The following is a 17,945-nucleotide window of genomic DNA, read 5'->3' as shown; positions in this document are numbered from 1 at the left end:
AAAGGATCTGGAAATCAGAAGCTACTTATACATAATACAGAATCTTTCTTGTTTAAACATACTAAGGAAGAAGAAAAGCGCAACAGAAGCCAAACTACCAAATAAGAAATGAGCTAGGAAGAGTTTAACAATTAAAGTACTTGAAGCTTCACTTTATTTTTTTAAAAGCTTCACATATTTGGTCAAGTATCTGAAGTTAAGTTCCATTTAAAGAAATTTAAACTTACTGCAGAAAAAAAAAGAAAGAAAAAGAAAGAAAAACAAAACAAAACTGCAACTGACAATCCAGTCAAACAACCGCAGCTACTAATTACTCAATACCTGACCATCTCAATTCAGTTCAAAAACGTTCAAAACTGGTTCTGTACACTGCATTGCCTTTGGTGAACCACAGAACATAGAGATGTAAGAAGAGGGACATCTGGTGGGTTGACCCTGGTTGGATGCCAGGTGCCCACCAAAGCTGCTCTATCACTCCCCCTCCACAATAGGACAGGGGAAAGAAAATATAATGAAAGGCCTGTGGGCTGAGATAAGGACAGGGAGATCACTCACCAATTACTATCACAGGCAAACAGACTTGTCTTAGGGAAATTAATTTACTGTCAACATAAATCAGAGTAGGATAATGCGAAGTAACAATTAAACTGAAGACACCTTGGCCTCATGTCTCACTTCTTCCAGGGCTCAATTTCACTCCAAATTTTCTCTACCCTCTCCCCCTGAGCAGCACAGTGGGACATGGAATGGAGGTTGCAGTCAGTTCACCACATCTCCACCACTCCTTTCTCCTCACACTCTTCCACTGCTTTAGTGTGGGTCCCCTCCCATGGGAGGCAGAGCTCAACAAAACCTTCCAACTTCATGAACTGCTCCAGTCTGAGACCCCCCACAGGGTCACAACTCCTGACAGCAAACCTGCTTCAGCACTCATGGGCTCCTCTCCATGGGGCCACAGGTCCTTCCTTCCAGGATCCTGCTCCAGCGTGGGCTTCCCACAGAGTCACAGCCTCCTTTGGGCACATCCACCTGCTCCAGTGTGAGGTCCTCCCTGGGCTGCAGGTGGAGATCTGCTCCACCACAGACCTCCCTGGGCTGCAGGGGCACAGCCTGCCTCACCACGGTCTATAGCCAGGGGCTGCAGGGGAACCTCTGGTCCAGCACCTGGAGCACCTCCTCCCCCTCCTTCACTGACAGTGTCTGCAGAGTTGTTTTCCTCACATATTCCCATTCCTCTCTCCCAGCTGCTGTTGAGCAGCAGTTTTTATGCTTTCTTAGATATGTTATCACAGAGGCACTACCATCATCGCTGATTAGCTCAGCTTTGGACACCAGCAGGCCCATCTTGGTGCCAGACAGAACTGGCTCTCTCAGACATAGGGGCAGCTTCTGACATCTTCTCACAGAAGCCACTCCAGTAGGACCCCCTCAATACCAAAACCTTGTCACATAAATCAAGTATGGGACATCAAGTCTTCTAGTTCAGGCCCCTCTTCCTTAAACTGCACTTGCTACAGTATTATCACTATACATGAGACATTCATGTGATTTAGGGTAGCAAAACTGCCACATCAATGCGTCAGGTTTATATGCCTGTTCCCAGCCACCAATCTGCCAGGCCCTCCTTTAGTCATGTGGCAGAGGACGTGCATCTACAACAAAGGAAGATTCTCCCCCAAGAAACACCCAAATAGCAAGTATATAAGAATTAACTTTCAAAGTTTTTCCTGCAGTGATAGCATTCTTCTGCTTGATCTCTCTCTGAAGCCATTTAGGAGGAATTAAAAGCAATTACATGCTACACAGTTAGAAAGACTCACCAAAATTCATCTTAAAAGCCTGAAGTACTACTGATTCCACACTTCCATACACAACTTACTTCAGTGCAGTCATCTTTCCTTCCCCCCCCATCTGTAACCTAAGCATCTTCTAATGTGATTTAAGACCTTCTCACATCTCTTCCCTTTTCAAAAGAAGGTTTATGTATTCCCTTTCTTTGCACAGCAATCTTTAATATACTTGAAAATCTATGCCTCATTGCTATGATAGGGAAGGGAAATGTTTTCCCTAAGGTCTAGCTAAAATCTTTAAACACTTTTCTGGGCCATTCACTGCATGCACACTTCTGCATTACCTATAGTTAAGAGACTAGTCTAAAAATCATGTCTAGGGTTATACTCAGCTCACTGTGCAGTTCCATGTTAGAAAAAAAAAAAGCCAGCTGATCAGGTGGTCCTGTTGGACAAGTTGCTTAAAGACAAGAAATACCCACTAACAAGGCTAAATACTGCTTCAAAAGGAAATTAGGCAAGTGATACATGATTTGCTCTTGACAAATGCACATTACCTATTTAAAGTACTTAGTAACTGTCCATTTTCAATATTTTTTGGCAACTGAAATCAAACCCAATATTTGCCCCCTATTTTCCTCTGCTTTTTTTTTTAAAGCTAGACTCAAACATCAGAACCCTGAATTAACTGAACATGAAAGGCAAGTTCTCTAATATGCATTTTACCAAAAGCAAATAAAAGACCTGAATCACATGTGACCTGTTCTTTTCTTAACACAGAACAAATCAAGTTATTGTTGATTAACCCTTTCTTCAACCAGGAATGAGTTCACATTTCATCTTCACTGATAACTTGGCAGACTTCAGTACGTAACCTTTCAGTATCATCTGTTAACATTCTCCTCCTCACTGAGCCGTGGACAAAATTCCTTGGTTTTCCTCTTGCTATAAATGCTTTTATTGTTTTCCCTAGCTGCATCCAGCAGAGACCACAAAGCATTATTCACCACTTCTCAGGTCTGTCCTTTCTTCTTCTAACATCCTTGTCAGGCTAGTTTGAGCTTCTCCTTACACTCACTGGACATTTTTCCATTTCTTTTCCTTTCACTTTCTCCCTGTAGACCTTGACTCATTTCATTTAGGTCTCCTTTTTCTTGAGGTTCACTGTTTCTAGCCTAGTGTTCACTTTCCTCCTTATGCTCAGAAGAGATTATAAAATGGTACAGTTCTTAGCCAGCCACCTGACAAGACGCTAGAGGATAAATAAGGATTTTCAGCTGTAACAAGCTAAGGACCTGTACTAAGGCCAAGATATGTCCTACTTCCCTTTCACAACCATTATAAGGTGAGAAAGAGGAATGTTTTAGTCATGCAGGGAAGCAGGAAGCAACTAGGAGTTCACTGTCCACCCTCAGGACCTAAAGCACATTAGAGAACTTCAGTTGCCTTTTCTTAACACCCCCAACCCTGCAGTAACCTCAAGCAGCATACATAGATGACTGACATGACACTGTGAATGGGAGCACCTGAAAACCCTTATACCATATTCAAAGGTGAGTTGCACAAACTTTGAGTCTGTGTCAGAGGCAGCCTGTGCATACACCAAGGTCTCCTTCTAGAGACAACATTTAAAAAAAAAAACCAAACCAAACCAAAACAACAGCTAAATCAATTTCATGCAAGGATATGCTACAAGAAACTGGTCTCCAGCATCTCCACACACCCTTGCTGTATGCCTCCTAAGCTTTCTTCCAAGGCACCTGCACAGAATCCTGCCAAAATAAAGGCAAATGCAAGTATTCAAGTGTCCCAGGTCTTTCTGTCTAAAACAAACTGATACCAGCTCTTAAATTCTAAACAAGCAAGAACAGTTTACATTTACTTGGCTACAGTTACTGAGGAAGCCCATAGACAGGCTCTGGTCTCATGAGTCATAGCTGACTGCATTGCCACAAAATCCTTCCTGCTATAACAGCTCTCAAGCCTGAGGTATTCATGTAGTAAGCTTTAGAGCACTAACTGTTTTAAAAATTACTGGTTCAACTGTTTAAGGCAAAACACGCAGGGAAGCTTAAATGTTTTTATACACTTCATAACCTTCAAGAGTACTCCATGGGAAAAAAAAAAAAGTACATACTTGAACAAAGGAACTTTTGCTTGCTCTCTCACTACTCTAAATGGTATTTCTTCTTTTCCCTACAGAGGAAAGGCAGGGCAGTTCATAACAGATCCAACTCAAGTCCGCACAACACAACTATTAAAGTGTTCTTATGCCGTTATTGCCACTGCAGACCTAAAACTTACCTTATGGTGAACTTTTAACATTTTGAAGGTTTTTCATATTAAGAAAATACTGAACAGGACGCTAGGACACAAGACAAACAATAGAGGCCTACAGAAAGTGAGAACTACCATTCTTTAGTTCTCTCTGACATGAGTATCACTAGCATAAACGTGACAGAGGCTGTTATCTAGCCTAGCTCCACCATTTGCACTTATTAACAAAACAGTACCATGTACTGCTATGAAGATAACTGCAGCCTACAAATACACTGGTGTTACACACTGTAATAACATATACTGAGTGAAGACAAGCATTGTACGTACTTAATTCAACAATACAAAACTATTTATTCCTGAAGATTTTACAGAGTTTTAGGGTTTTTTTTGTGATGCCAGAAAGCAATTTTTTTCCCATACAAGATTAAGAAAAATTTATTATAGCTGCACATTGATTTTGCCCACAGCTAAATGTGAAAACCCATTCAGCTGCCGAATACAATTCCTGAATTTCTAAATTCCAGTCATATTTAAGACAGATTCCATAAAGCCTCTAATGCTAATTCTCATTCATTCTACTAGAACACCACATTATTTACTGTTCTGTGGACTGAACTTAACACAGCCAGAAAATCTTGTAAGAGAACTATATTCATAAAAGAGTAATTTTACAATGAAGACACATACTAAGTATTACCTATTTTATTCACTCCAAGAAAACAATTGCAAAATTGTGAGAAATTGCTGCTTTAGAAAAGGTATTTTGTAAAGTGATGCATTTTTGTTTACTTAATTAGGTTTCACAAAATTCTCTTAAGGGAAAAAGCTCAAATGATCTGAATTCTTCTGATGATCAAACATTAGCAAAGACTTAAGTAGTAACTTTAAGCTAAAACTTGAAATTTGGTGTTTCCTCCCCCTTTTCTTAGTGCAGCTCAAAGCAAGTTAACGGAACTTCTCATTCTTTTTCACAGGTAGACTTGAGGATGGTGTCAGTCAAAAGGTACTTAACTGAAAATTGAGAAAATTAATTTTTTTTAATTGCACTGAAATTTTTTCCTTAAAAATGGCCTAAATTTATATGCCTTATATCAGAATACCAAAAGCTACTGAAAATGCTAATACTCAGCTTTGAAAAAGACAAAAAATGCCTTATATAAGTAACACTGACTTGACACAAGTTTATTCTTCCAATGTAAATGTGAAGTGCTTTGCTGATATTCTACTGATGCAAATGCTGTAACCCTTGCTTATACATTTCCTCCCCCTCCAAGTAGTATGTTTATAGAGACAAACCACCCGAAGATCATTTCTTCTCCACTCAGAATACAAGTCTGTGCATTTTGCCTTTTGCTTCATCTGATGGGACAGTACCAGAATACCACTTTGCAACTCCGAGGTCTATTTGCAAGCATCTTCACATTCACAAGCCTAATAAAGATAGTAGTCTCCACCACTTGCAACTCTTATAAATACCTCTTATAAAAGTAGACATGAAAACTTACACCCTGGAAAGCGAGATGCAAGCCAGGCTGTCATAACTAATGTTTGCCAGCTCAACAGATCTGAAAACACCATCTTCTCCCATGTGAACAGTGTCACTTTCCTACAATGCAAGTTACAATTTATCCACTGGTTTGTGGACTAGTTTTCCCACCACCTCCATGGAATTCAGGAAAAAGCGTCCCTTCTGCACCACTCTGCAACTTCCTGAAATCCTCCAGTTACACAGTACCTGAACAAGCTACCATTTCCACTGTGAAAAAAAAATGTTCAGAGCAGTTACCGCATAACAAAATCTACAGATTTGCCTGTATGTTCTCATCAGTCATTCAATGGGTTCTGGATCTGGATGTATTCACTCAATTGCCAAACACCCCTCTATCCTCTCTAGTTTCCAAAAGGAAATCCAGAAGATCATTCCAGGACAATATGTATAGGACAAGAAAGGATAGAGGGGCACAAGCAATTATCAGAATATGCTAAATTACATCTGTAACATGGTACTAATTTTCAAACAGACAGAAATACAAAAGAGGACTGCATTCACACATGAGCAAGGGAATCGCCTCACAACAGAAGGCAAACTGGACAAAGGGAGAGGTGTATATTTGATAATTTAGGAAGAAATGGACAAAACCATTATCACGTGAAACAGAAGAGGCATAACATACAATGAGCTATAAAAATGTGATGCTGAGGACCTTAAGTAGCTCTGATGCAACAGAAAAAAGGGAAGCCAGTAAAATCAATGTAATGTAACAGGCAACAAGATCAAATAAAAAAATAATCTCTTCACCATTTTCAGTAAGCAGCATATATCAAAATAAGAAAAACACTGAAGTTATTGAGAAGTGAGGCTAACACTAAAGTGTGAATTTTGACTGTGAAAGCAAATAAAAAAAGAACCTATCTGATGTTAGGAAGGAAAAGTTGTATGAACACCTTCTAGATGTGCTTATGTTGAGGTGCTAACAAAAACCCAAAGATAAAAAGTTTAAGATTTGTGCTGTATTAGTGAAGGAATTAATTTTAAAAGTACACAAGAAAACTGCATTTTTGATTCCATGTAAAGGCAGTGTGGAGTTGGCAAAGGTTGTCACTATTCAGCTAGGAAAAAAAGCAAGTGAAAAACCTCTGCCAAGTTTCAAAAAGTGAACATCTTAAAGTAATTTTTCTAAAGCATTTAATCCATGATAGATCCAAACTGTAGAAGAATTATGTCCCCTCCCTACAAATTTTATAATGACTGAAAACATGCTAACTTATGAAAAGACATTGAACAGAAAAGATTGTGAAATGAAGTACGACAAAGATTATTTTACAGTTGTATTCTATATGATGAATAGTACTTAAAATCATCAGTGGAAAAAATCTTCTTAATCAACTGAATCAAAATATGTGTTTTACCAATGAACACTATGCTCGGTAAGAATTTTGCCAGACAAGATAGGTCTAAAAACATGGTCTTTTGTTCCCTATTAAATATTAAGGAGAAGTATTTAGTCAAGCCAGCATATTTCTTTCTGGAGTCACTGCTCATTTTCAGAATGCTGCCTGAACACTGCTATTCTAAATGGTCTGATCCTCTTTGTATCCTTCTTTGACATTATTTCCTCTGAATAAGCGTCACTATTTTCCTTTAGCAATTTCTTCTTTTACAAAGTTTGAGAACACACAGCAAAATCTTCCCTCTGCTTAGGAACAATCCTTGACCCTTGTCACTCTTTCAAACACATACTTTAATCACAAGCTATGTCTATAATGACTCCCTAGATTACTGAAGTGGCTTGACCTTGGCTGGCTGCCAGTCCCCCCACCCAGCAGTACAGAGTCTCACTCCTCCTCATCAGCTGTACAGGGGAAGAAAGTAAGACAAACAGCTCATGGGTCATGATAAAGACCGGGAGATCACTTACCTATGGCCATCACCAGCAAAACAGATTCAACTTGGTGAAAATTAATTTATTGCCGATTAGAGTTGGATGGTGAGAAACAAAGACAACACTAAAAACACAAGCACAGGGGGGATGACTAATGAGGGCTGTGGTCAGTTCCTAACACCTTAACTCTGTCACTCCTTCCCCACACTCTTCCTCTGCTCCAGCATGGGTCTTCTCCAAGGCTGCAGTTCTCCAGGATAAACCTGCTCCAGCGTGGGCTCTCCACAGGATGCTGCCTCCTTCAGAGCATATCTACCTGCTATGGTAGGGTCACCTACAAGCTGCAGTGTGGATATCTGGCCTAGTGTGGTCCTCTCCACAGGCTGCAGGGAAATGCCTGCTGCGCAGTGCTCTCCTCCACGGGCTGCAGGGGATCTCAGCTCTGTGCCTGGAGCACCTCCTCCCCCACTCCTCCTGCTCTCACCTCAGTGCTTGCAGGGCTTTTTCTCACACTTTTTCCTCACCCCACACACTGCCAAGCAGAGTTTTTGCCCTTTAACCCTGTTTACCACGAGGTTCCACCATGCTGGCTGAGGGGCTCAGCTGTGCCCTGCAGTGTGTCAGCTGGAGCTGGCTGGAACTGGCCATGTTCAGTGTAGGGCAACCTGGCCCCTCCTCACAACAGAGGCTACCTGGCAGCCCCCACCCTTGCCATGCACGCTCAGTGCAATTATAAAAGTCCCTCAAATCCTTTTGTCTCCGAGAGTGATTTTTGAAGACACTTTAGTAGTATAAACATTAAAGTTACTAAATAAAGTAATTGCTTTAATTTTGCAAGGTTTTTTTAAAAATATCATTAACTATCCTAGATCTGACTCAGGATGGAGCAACCTAGAGAAAGTCTTATACTTCATTGTTTATATTACATTTGATTAAAAATGTACTGACAACTCAAAAGATATTACAAGTTCTAGTTCACTTCATTTGTAATATTTTCCCCACTCCCCAAAACAATATCCAAGTAGACCCACAAACCTGGGGAGCTAAGGCCTGCCAAAACTCACAACACAAAATTCTGACTTCCCTTTCAGGGCAAAACCTAATAGAAACATTAGACTAAGATGCTTTCCTTGCTGTTAATCTTAAACAGCATGTACCCACTTTTTAGTTACATCCCCTAACTACCTTTTTTTTTTTTTTTTTTAACAGGATAGAGGAAAAAACCTTACCGCAAACAGCTTTATGCCTACCAAAACAATGATGCTCCTTGTAGGTTACAAAACATGGGACATCTAATAGCTTGCTCATTACCACATTAAAAAGAAAAATCTTTCTAATAATGGCACATTTAAACATGTAGAAAAACATTATGAAGAAGATAGGCTTAAAAATATAAAAGCCTATTAAACGTTTTAACATTCTTTGCTACTACCTCAATATTTCACTTCAAATCTTAGGCTAGGGTATTTGCCTTTCAAAAGGTCTTTCAACACTGCTTTTTTTTTTAAATAATAATCTCATCTTTCAAAAAACTAGCTCAAGTAGAGGCCCACTGCAACCATGAAAGCAGAAGCATGCTAAGTAGAATTTAATATTAGCGTGCTATGCAAACTTCAAAATTAGCTTGGTTTAATCCATTGCATAGAATCTCTCCCATCAGAGAATTGCCTTTTCAAGTCTGGAAGAAGCATATATTGTACGTGTTACTTTAGCAGTGAAACCACATTTAAAATTTGAAACATACAGTTCTCAAGAGTAAATCAGGTTAATCTGGTTTTCTGCACACCCAGCAGATAGGTTCAGATGCAAGAGTGATTATATAAATATAAATTTGCAGATTTTTTTTGTGGGGAATCAACTATCCTAGAGTCTTATAGTAGCCAATTTGTTAATTATATTTTATCCAATTCTTTACCTGTTAATAATGTGGAATTACTATGTAGTATTGAGTTTTGCTGTTCTAATTTGTATGTAAACACACCTCTGACACATGCTACTCCCAAGTATCTGCTGAAAAAAACAATGCCTTGTTACAGCAAGATCTGGAGTATAAGAAACGTGCACTTAAAATACCAGCTAAACTTTGGTCAGAGACATGGAATGGCACTGTGTTATTAGAAGAAATAAGGGCAAGACTATAGCTGTAAAACAGCACGCGCACACAGCCATTGCCTAACGTGATCTACTAGTGGCTGTGAATACCCTATGTAAGCCCTCCATGGATTAGTGAGGGGTTAATAGACTTAGATATGTACTGTGATAAATCAGGATATAACTAACAGGCCTGTCCTGTTTGAACACAGTCTGAAGAATCCTAAACTTTACTGAAATTATAACAGTTAAATGCAAGTTAAATGCAAGTTAACTTGCATTTAGAGCTAACTATCAGCTAACTGACCACAGGATACGAGATACTGGAAATGGAAGCTACGTGTTGTCACTTTGGTGGGAACTAAACCAGAGAATTGAGTCCCCTGCAGAAAAATGCGTATGATGCTTCTCAGGTATCCATTAGAAGAAAATATTTGCATTATCCACCAAAACCACGCATCAGCCATGGAAAAAAAAAAAAAAATCAGAATTATGCCACCTGGAAAATCATCAGCTTTGAACCGATTTGAAATCACCAAGTTAAACTCATTAGGAATCCCATCATACACATTAAGAAGCTAGGGTTATTAGTCAGGAAACAAGGCAACTTTGTATCAGCTTTAGAGAAGGTAGAAACCCCATGTGTCACTTAAGTTTATTTTTATAGGACAGTCAGATATAGGAGCAGGAATCACATATACACTACTGCACCCCTAAAATCACTATTTGTGTATTGATTAGCTTTGTTGTACCTCACACTATGTACTGCTGTCTGCCATGGAAGACCCAAAAGCTGTACATAGATGAGCAGGGACAGTACAATATGAATTTCCCAAGAAAACCAGGAGGCAACCTGGACTTAGACTCTCAGTGATGGCAATGGAAAGTTTCCATCCTATGAAAACAGTGGCCTCTGCAGAGGTCTGCTGTATGTGTGAAAGAAGCACACTAAGACTTAAGATTAATTGGGTTTACATCTTAATGTAAGTGACTTAATACAGTACAACTGTATAAGCATTTCCTTAAATGCAGTATTAACATTACTAGCAACAGGCCTTATGCTAACTATGCAAGGTCCCACTCCTAATCTGTAAGGCTCATTATCAACTACTTATGAAAAATGGACTCTGTGAACTAGACCTTGGTATCACATGTCTCTTGTTATGACTTACAATTTAACAAAGGCCTTGGAATATCTAAAAGCAGAGGCCCCAGAACCATAAACAGTTTGCTAATCGTCAATTACTGGTCAGTGAAAAAGTGCAACCTCCAGAGCTGGGAAGGCTGTTTTTGCTCGAAGTAGCAGCAGTTACACAAGGGAATAACCCCAAAAAGCTGAGCAACAGAACAGGGCACCTGCTGCAGCCTGGGAAATTAACACCTCCGCAGCACCACACCACATGTAGTTCAGGACCAGAAGCCTCAATGATTTTCATAAAAGATGGTTATAAAAGATCCTAGGGGGGCGGGGGAGGCAGGCTGGCAGAAGATGCCTACTTGAATTCTGTCCCTGTCCTGTCATCCACCTCCCCCTACACCTTACTAAAGAGCTCTTCAGTCAGGTTACCTTGACCTCAGCAACAAGGACTATTAAGAACAGAGATACCAGGCTAGCTATATGGTACTGGCTATGTGGTGTTGCATACTTACAGCTAATTTAGGATGTAAGTCAGATGTAAGACTGACTGCTTTGAATACATAGTGATAATGGTTAGAATGTAAGAACTAACTTATAGTGATAATTAACAATGTTTAAGAACTAATTATAAGCACAAGGAATGTCGCTAATGAATGTCATCCTAAAAGCTTTGATTCTAAAGTTTAAGCCTGACCTGTCAGTCTAAACTCTCCCATCACATCTATCTCCAATTCCTTGACTTAAAATTATGTTTGTGTAAATATGTATCTATTATATATGCATACATATTTAGTTGTGAAAGAGTTTAAAAAGAAGGCTTAAAAAAAGAGAGCAACTTGAAAAGCTTTAAGAAAATATTAGACACTAGCCACAACGCAATCTGGGTTAAGTGCCTAGAAACATGGGGTAGCAAATTCCATTCCAACGGGTCCTCTTAACAGAGAAATGGTGGACCTCAGTTGAGCAGAAAGACACATGAGACAGACTAAGAAGTGGCTGAAGTTGGCCAGAATATTTGATCTAATCCACATTGATCAGAATTCATGAGAAACACAGAAGCAGCAACTGAAGCGTATGCCCAAAGGAGGAGGCAAAAAGGTGAGCTGGGAGAAGCAGAAACAACACTCAAGTAGTCATCTGTGAAGAACTATTCTGAGAGTATGAACAGAAGTGAAAGTCTGGTAAGTTAGCACTTCACAAAGCAGCAGTCCGTGGAGCTGTGCGGGCTGCGGTGTTGGGATTACAGTTCAGATGCAAAGGAAACATCACGAACGCACGCACCTCTTCCCCAACCCCCAATCCTGAAATGTGGCTTCATAATTTATATTACAAATAGCAGTTGCTCAGCTCTCAAGATTTCGGCCCTGCCTTTGCTGTTATGAAAAGGATTTTCTTTGTGTGTTACCAGGATGTGTTTGGCGCTTCGGGTGCAGGTGTGACAGGGAATGGCCTTTGCTGTCACCAACACAGAAAACATGAGTCAGAATGGCAGCCCATTGCTCAGAGCCAGGGTGGAATAGCTCCTGAAAGTGTGTTTCTGAGCAGCATGAAAATCAAAATACAGAAATGTGCTTCCTGGGCTGCTGCGTATAACATCACTGGGGATTGTGGATGATGAAATTATATGCTTCCTGGTGCAGCTGCATATTAGTTGATAAAAAAGGAGTATTCTGATATTTTTACTTTGCATTCTAGGCATGCGTATCAGAAAGTGAGGTCTGGTATTGTAAAAATCCTCACTAGAGGTGTTAAAAACGTCATTAACAGCTATCACAAGACAGATCAGATAATCAACAGCAGGTTGCCTAGAAGGACTGTTGAGCAACACTACAACCCCAGAGGGGGGGTGACATATGAACCAACTATATCCATGATCAATAAATCAACTATACATCAATCTTATGAAGATGCATATAAATTTAGATTGAGCAAGAATAAGGATTGCAAATACCACAGAAAAATTTGCTGAGGTATAAAATCATAGCTTTAACACCAAATGCAAACACTGGAATTATTTAAGGCTTGATATATCACCCATGGGAAATGCTCCACAGCATGAAAATGCTCCGATATAAATCATGGGCAGGAATTACCATCCTGAAGTGGATGTCAAATCATGCACACTATTAAAACTTGATTAATTCTCTTAAAAAAAAAGTGAAGTGGGGGAATGATATTGATAATAAAAAGTTGACAGAAGTACTGTTGGATTATAGCCCTAATTTCAAGTGTGTGGTAACACATGATTTTGTTCAAGTACTAAAGCTGAATTCTTCAGCAATCTTAAGTAATTCTAAAATATTTGGTTAATACACAGTACTGATTTCTTTTACATCTTAATCATTACGGAATTCTTCATCATACTATGAAGAACAGCATCACCTGAGCTGATCTGGATCCATATTTCTCCACGTCTGACTCAATTTCTTCAACACATACTAAGGAAGAAATCTTACATTTCTCTACCCTGTCAAATGATTGCTTTCCGTTTGCCAAGAATATAAGCACTCTATAGCACTTCGATAAATAGAGGGCAACATCCTGACATTTTCACTTTGAACATCAACCCATCCATTGCTGGTTTAGATAACTCAGACAGACACAAATTTGTACACAGGGTGTGAATGCTAAAAATAATTGTCCAGTAGAATCCTATGTTCCAAGCAACTTCTGCAGGCTACACCAGCACCAGCCCAGTGTCATTACCTCCTAAGCATCAACTCCTTTTCTCTTCCTCACTCTCCTGTTGCTCTTTTGCATTTTCCTCTCCAGAATACAATCACCTCAGGCTTTTCATGTATGAGTAAGCATTCCTGACCACACTTGCCTCTGCCTAGAATAACCATTCAGATTTCTCTCACATTTAGCCAAGATTTTCCACCAGTCTGGATTTAGCTACTTGATTATTTAAGGCACACACCAAAGCCTAGAAGTACTCATTGCCATGTGTCCTAAATAAACCCCTATCTAGTTAGGGCTTGAATTCTATGTCTTGGTTTACTCAGGTCATCTTTTTAGCAGCAATTACGGCTGAGGAAGCACTTTATCAAATTACAGAAAATGAATTATTTCATTAAATGCTCATCACTTCATACTAAAACAGATTGTTTTCCAACCTCAGACAGTTGGAAACAATATTTTCCCATGCAATTAGCAATTATTACAAATTTACTGCTACAGTATTTCTGCCTAGGGCATGGATTATAGTTTAGCTTTTTTAATAAAAGCTTTCACCAACTAAAAGCTATCAGTTCCCATTCAGCTTAACTAGCAACAGACTGAATCAAACCTATCAGTAGATAAAAGCTGCAATTACATCATTCTATTATCATAAGCAGGTCTGTTAACAAGATCAAACTTTGGAGCAGTAGCTAGGAGAAAACAAATCCAAAGATTACCCATGTTAGTCCATCAAGTAAGTCCACTTCTACACACTACCATGCCAACTACTTCTGAAGTACCCTCACATTTCACAGTGTATTAAATTTAAAAGAAACACACCAACACACTGTAATGTGAAGGTAAATTTTTGAAAGTTTATTTTGTAAGACATGATTTGTCATGCCAAAAGTGTTTTAAACTATACTACTAGGAGTATTTGTCTAGCGCTGACATCTTCAATTAAAAATATGCATCTTCATTCTAAAACTTAAATATCTGTAGAGTTTAAAAGTTTCTGTGAAAAAAGCTCTCAGAGGAAGCTTCTCAACGTGTGTAAATTGAAAAATGCATGAAGAATCCCATGTCAATTCATCAATCTATTTTTAATAATGTCAATCTGTACTTCCTCTCACAAGTACCCAATTATTAATGGTGGCCAGCATCATACTGTAAACCAGAAATACTGCTAGAGTGAAGAAGGACAGCTGTTCAACTAACCATACCTTTAAAAAGTGGGGTAAGTTTTTCATTATTAGTGGCTGATTACTGGAAAGAACCATCTGACCCTTTCTTCAGACTATATGTAAGGAAACAAGAAGCTTGAAATTGGAAACTGCTAGTTTAGCTCTTTCACATATGGTATTCTTGTTCTTCTCGTAAACTGGAACGAATGCATGTTTATATCAGCCCTAATTTATAGCATGATTATTTATTATGTTCTTCACAATAGCAATTTACTGTTATTTGGGAAAAAAAAAAAGCTAAGACAATTCACTAAGCTATCTCTCAGGCAGACTTCCGTTTTCTATCTTCTTGACAGTCCTTAGCTGCAGATATTCACAATAGATACTCGAGAGATCCACCCTTTCAGAAGTCCATTCTGAATGGGAATGGCTTGCAACTTGTATCTTAATATAAAACATCGTCACTGCTTTCATTAAGCAACAGTGCTTTCTAATTATTGTTTCTGGAAAAAAACCCTAGCATATTTTACTGAACATAACTCCATTATGCAAACTGAATTTATTGCTCAATCCTGGTCCAGGCATTTCCACAGAACTGTCTAAACATCTCTTTACAACACAATAAAAACAAACTGTTCTTAAAAAAAAAAAAAAAACTAATAACCAATAGCATGTTTACATTAAGATTTTGACATGAGTATGCATTATTACAGTATAACCAAAAATAAGGAAAATCATTGCATCACAGTTATAGCATCTTGTTTAAGCTACTGAATAAGAAATAAGTTTTTCTACACCAGTAATATACATAAAAAGGAAGATGAAGCCCAACCACTGGATTAAAACAACATGGCAAGTATGAATCCTCCCTGAAGAAAAGCTGAAGGTTAAGATGAAGCATCATCTTTTTAAACTCTTCCTGTATAGGAGGTTACCTATAGTGACAAAAAATACAAAAGTTCACACACGGTTGAGTTTAAGCATTCTTAAAATTTATCAAACATGACATTTCTCTAAGCGTTTTTTAACTAAGTCGAATCTTTAGCAAGTTTTAAAAGCAGTTTAAAAAAAGAATTTTAAAATAAATACGATGATCTGTTTTAATTTTTAGATGACTATAATACAGACATCTAAATGTAAAAATCTGCTTTTTCTTCACAAGCTTTTTTCCAAAATGCACAGTTGATCTAATCAATCCAGTGTTTTTTTTTTTTCCAAACCAAGATGTGTTTAAGAAAATTCTATTTGCAAGCTGAATATTAGTAAGAAAGAAAACTTCATGTCATCTTTAATTCAGTTTAAAAAAATGGTGGAATAATAATATAAATAATAAGATTTAGCACTACTACTCTAGAAACTTGTGTGCTACACAGAAGTCCAGCTATTTTTTCCCTAAATCACATAACTGGACTATTTAACAGTAACACAGAAAAGCTACAGCATTCTTTTTTGCAAGCATTAATCATAATTAATAAATATCATAATTCTGAAAGGCACTAAAAGCAGATTTTTTTTTTTTTTATCTTCTAAGGCCAATTCATCTGTATGAAGTTTCATTTATATGTGGGCTCTTTATTCCTACCAGTGTAATGCAAGATCTTTTACCATTAGACAAAACCAGCACGACACTCAATTGTTCAGAGGAAGAAGCATGTAGTAGAACAGTTTCTTTTGGAAATGTCCTACAGAGACTTGTTCAGAGAGTACAGTCAAAGAACTACTACCTCCTCTCTCTGGTACAAAGTGTCAAGACTGTGATGGGTGGTACCTGCTCTGAGAAGTTGGTCCGGGATCTTAGGCCAACCCCTGGAAAAACTTCAGTCTCCTGAAGCAAACCATATCCCTACTGTCGTGGTTTAGGCCTGGTTGGCAGCCAACCACAATGCAGCAGCTCTCTCTCCCTTCCCCTCCGGCAATGAGAAGGGACAAATGAGCCAGGCTTGGGATTCGAGATAGGACTGGGATGGGGAAAAAATCCCCTTTATGATCACAAGCAAGAGGCAGACTCGTTAGGGGAAGAAAAAAAGAACATACATTTATTACAGACACTAACAACACATAACAGAGTAGGACAGTGAAAAGCATTGCCACATCTTGAGAACACCTTCCCCCCACCCCTCCCTTCTTCCCGGGCTCAGCTCTGCTCCCGATATCTCTACCTCCTCCCCCAGTGGCGCAGGGGCAGGGAATGGGGGGTGCAGTCAGTGCTGCCACTTTCCTTATCTTCGGTGAGGGGAGTGTCCGGAACTTGTTCCTCCTGCTCCATCGTGGTCCCCCTCTCACAGGAGACAGTCCTCCACAAACTTTCTCCAACATGAGTTCCTCCCATGGGCCGCAGCGTTCCCCACACTGCTCCGTCATGGGTCACTAACTCCCTCCGACTGGATTCTCTCCCACGGCTGCAGCCCTTCCCGAGCTGCTCCAGCGTGGGACTCCCCCACATGCTGCAATCCTCCCAGCACTGAATTATAGCAGCGGGGCTACCTTTTCCCATGAGACCCCGGCCTTCTTTGGGCACAGAACCTTGATTATGCCGAGCAGAAGCCACAGGCCATAAATCAATGTCTGCTCCACCGTAGATCTTCATGGGTGGCAGGGGGGGCCGCCCTGCCGTCTCACCACAGGATACAGGGGGGTCTCTGCTCCAGCACACCTCCCCCCTCCTTTCTTCCTCCATTCCTCCACTGACCTTGGTGTTCATGCAGCTGCAGCAACTCCTCCTCACAAGTCCCATTGCCCATCACCACGTCCCTTCTTAAATACGTTATCGCAGAGGAGCAGCCGATTGGCTCAATTTCCCAAACAGAAGTGGAGCTGACGTGGAGCTGGGGGAGCTTCGAGAAGCTTCTCACAGGGGGCCGCCCCGATAGCCCCCTCCCCTGCCACCAAAAAAACTCCACCATTCACTCAACCCAGGACACCTACCCACAGAAACCTTTAACATAAGAAATGAAAAGCTGCTTACTGCAGCCACAAATGAGTACAGCTTGTTTTCTTCTTAGGAACTCCCTGCCCTGCTCCTCAGTGCTCTGCTGATACCACTAACTTTCATAATAGATGACCTAATAGAATTTGCCATACACATGTTTACTTTCACCAGACATTAGCCTACAAACACGTAACATCTCAAAACATGAAAAAACAGTAATAATGAAATAGCACTTACTGTAATCACAGCCTTGCTCAGACAGATAGAACCTCTGCAGCCATACTCTGTTTCGTCTTCAGACTTGTAATAACTGAGTGCATTGCTTTTCAGAACTACCCATCGATCCTGCCACCCATGAATGTAGTTGGTCCACTGTAAAAAAAACAAAAAAAAAAACAAAAAAAAAACAACGATAAAAGTCAATAGGGCTGATATTTCTCAGGCATTCAAGCACCAGGAGAAAAAAAAGCAACTTATTTTTAAAAGTTC

At 39.6% G+C, this 17,945-nt stretch overlaps 1 protein-coding gene across 2 annotated transcripts in view; it reads right to left on the bottom strand.

Moving 5' to 3' along the window:
* The window catches only part of CERT1 (ceramide transporter 1), an 81,630-nt gene that overhangs the window by 59,720 nt on the left and 3,965 nt on the right, over positions 1-17,945 (bottom strand). For both annotated transcript variants that reach the window (XM_042804630.1, XM_033009073.2), the window contains exon 2: positions 17,694-17,828. In XM_042804630.1, coding sequence (XP_042660564.1) covers positions 17,694-17,828 — 135 coding nt within the window. The remainder of the gene's footprint in view (positions 1-17,693; positions 17,829-17,945) is intronic.

The sequence above is a fragment of the Tyto alba genome, unplaced genomic scaffold (genome assembly GCF_018691265.1).
Source record: "Tyto alba isolate M040663 unplaced genomic scaffold, T.alba_DEE_v4.0 Super-Scaffold_42, whole genome shotgun sequence".
NCBI lineage: Eukaryota > Metazoa > Chordata > Aves > Strigiformes > Tytonidae > Tyto > Tyto alba.
Note: the sequence above shows the minus strand (reverse complement) of the source record. Positions and strands in the feature narration are given on the sequence as shown.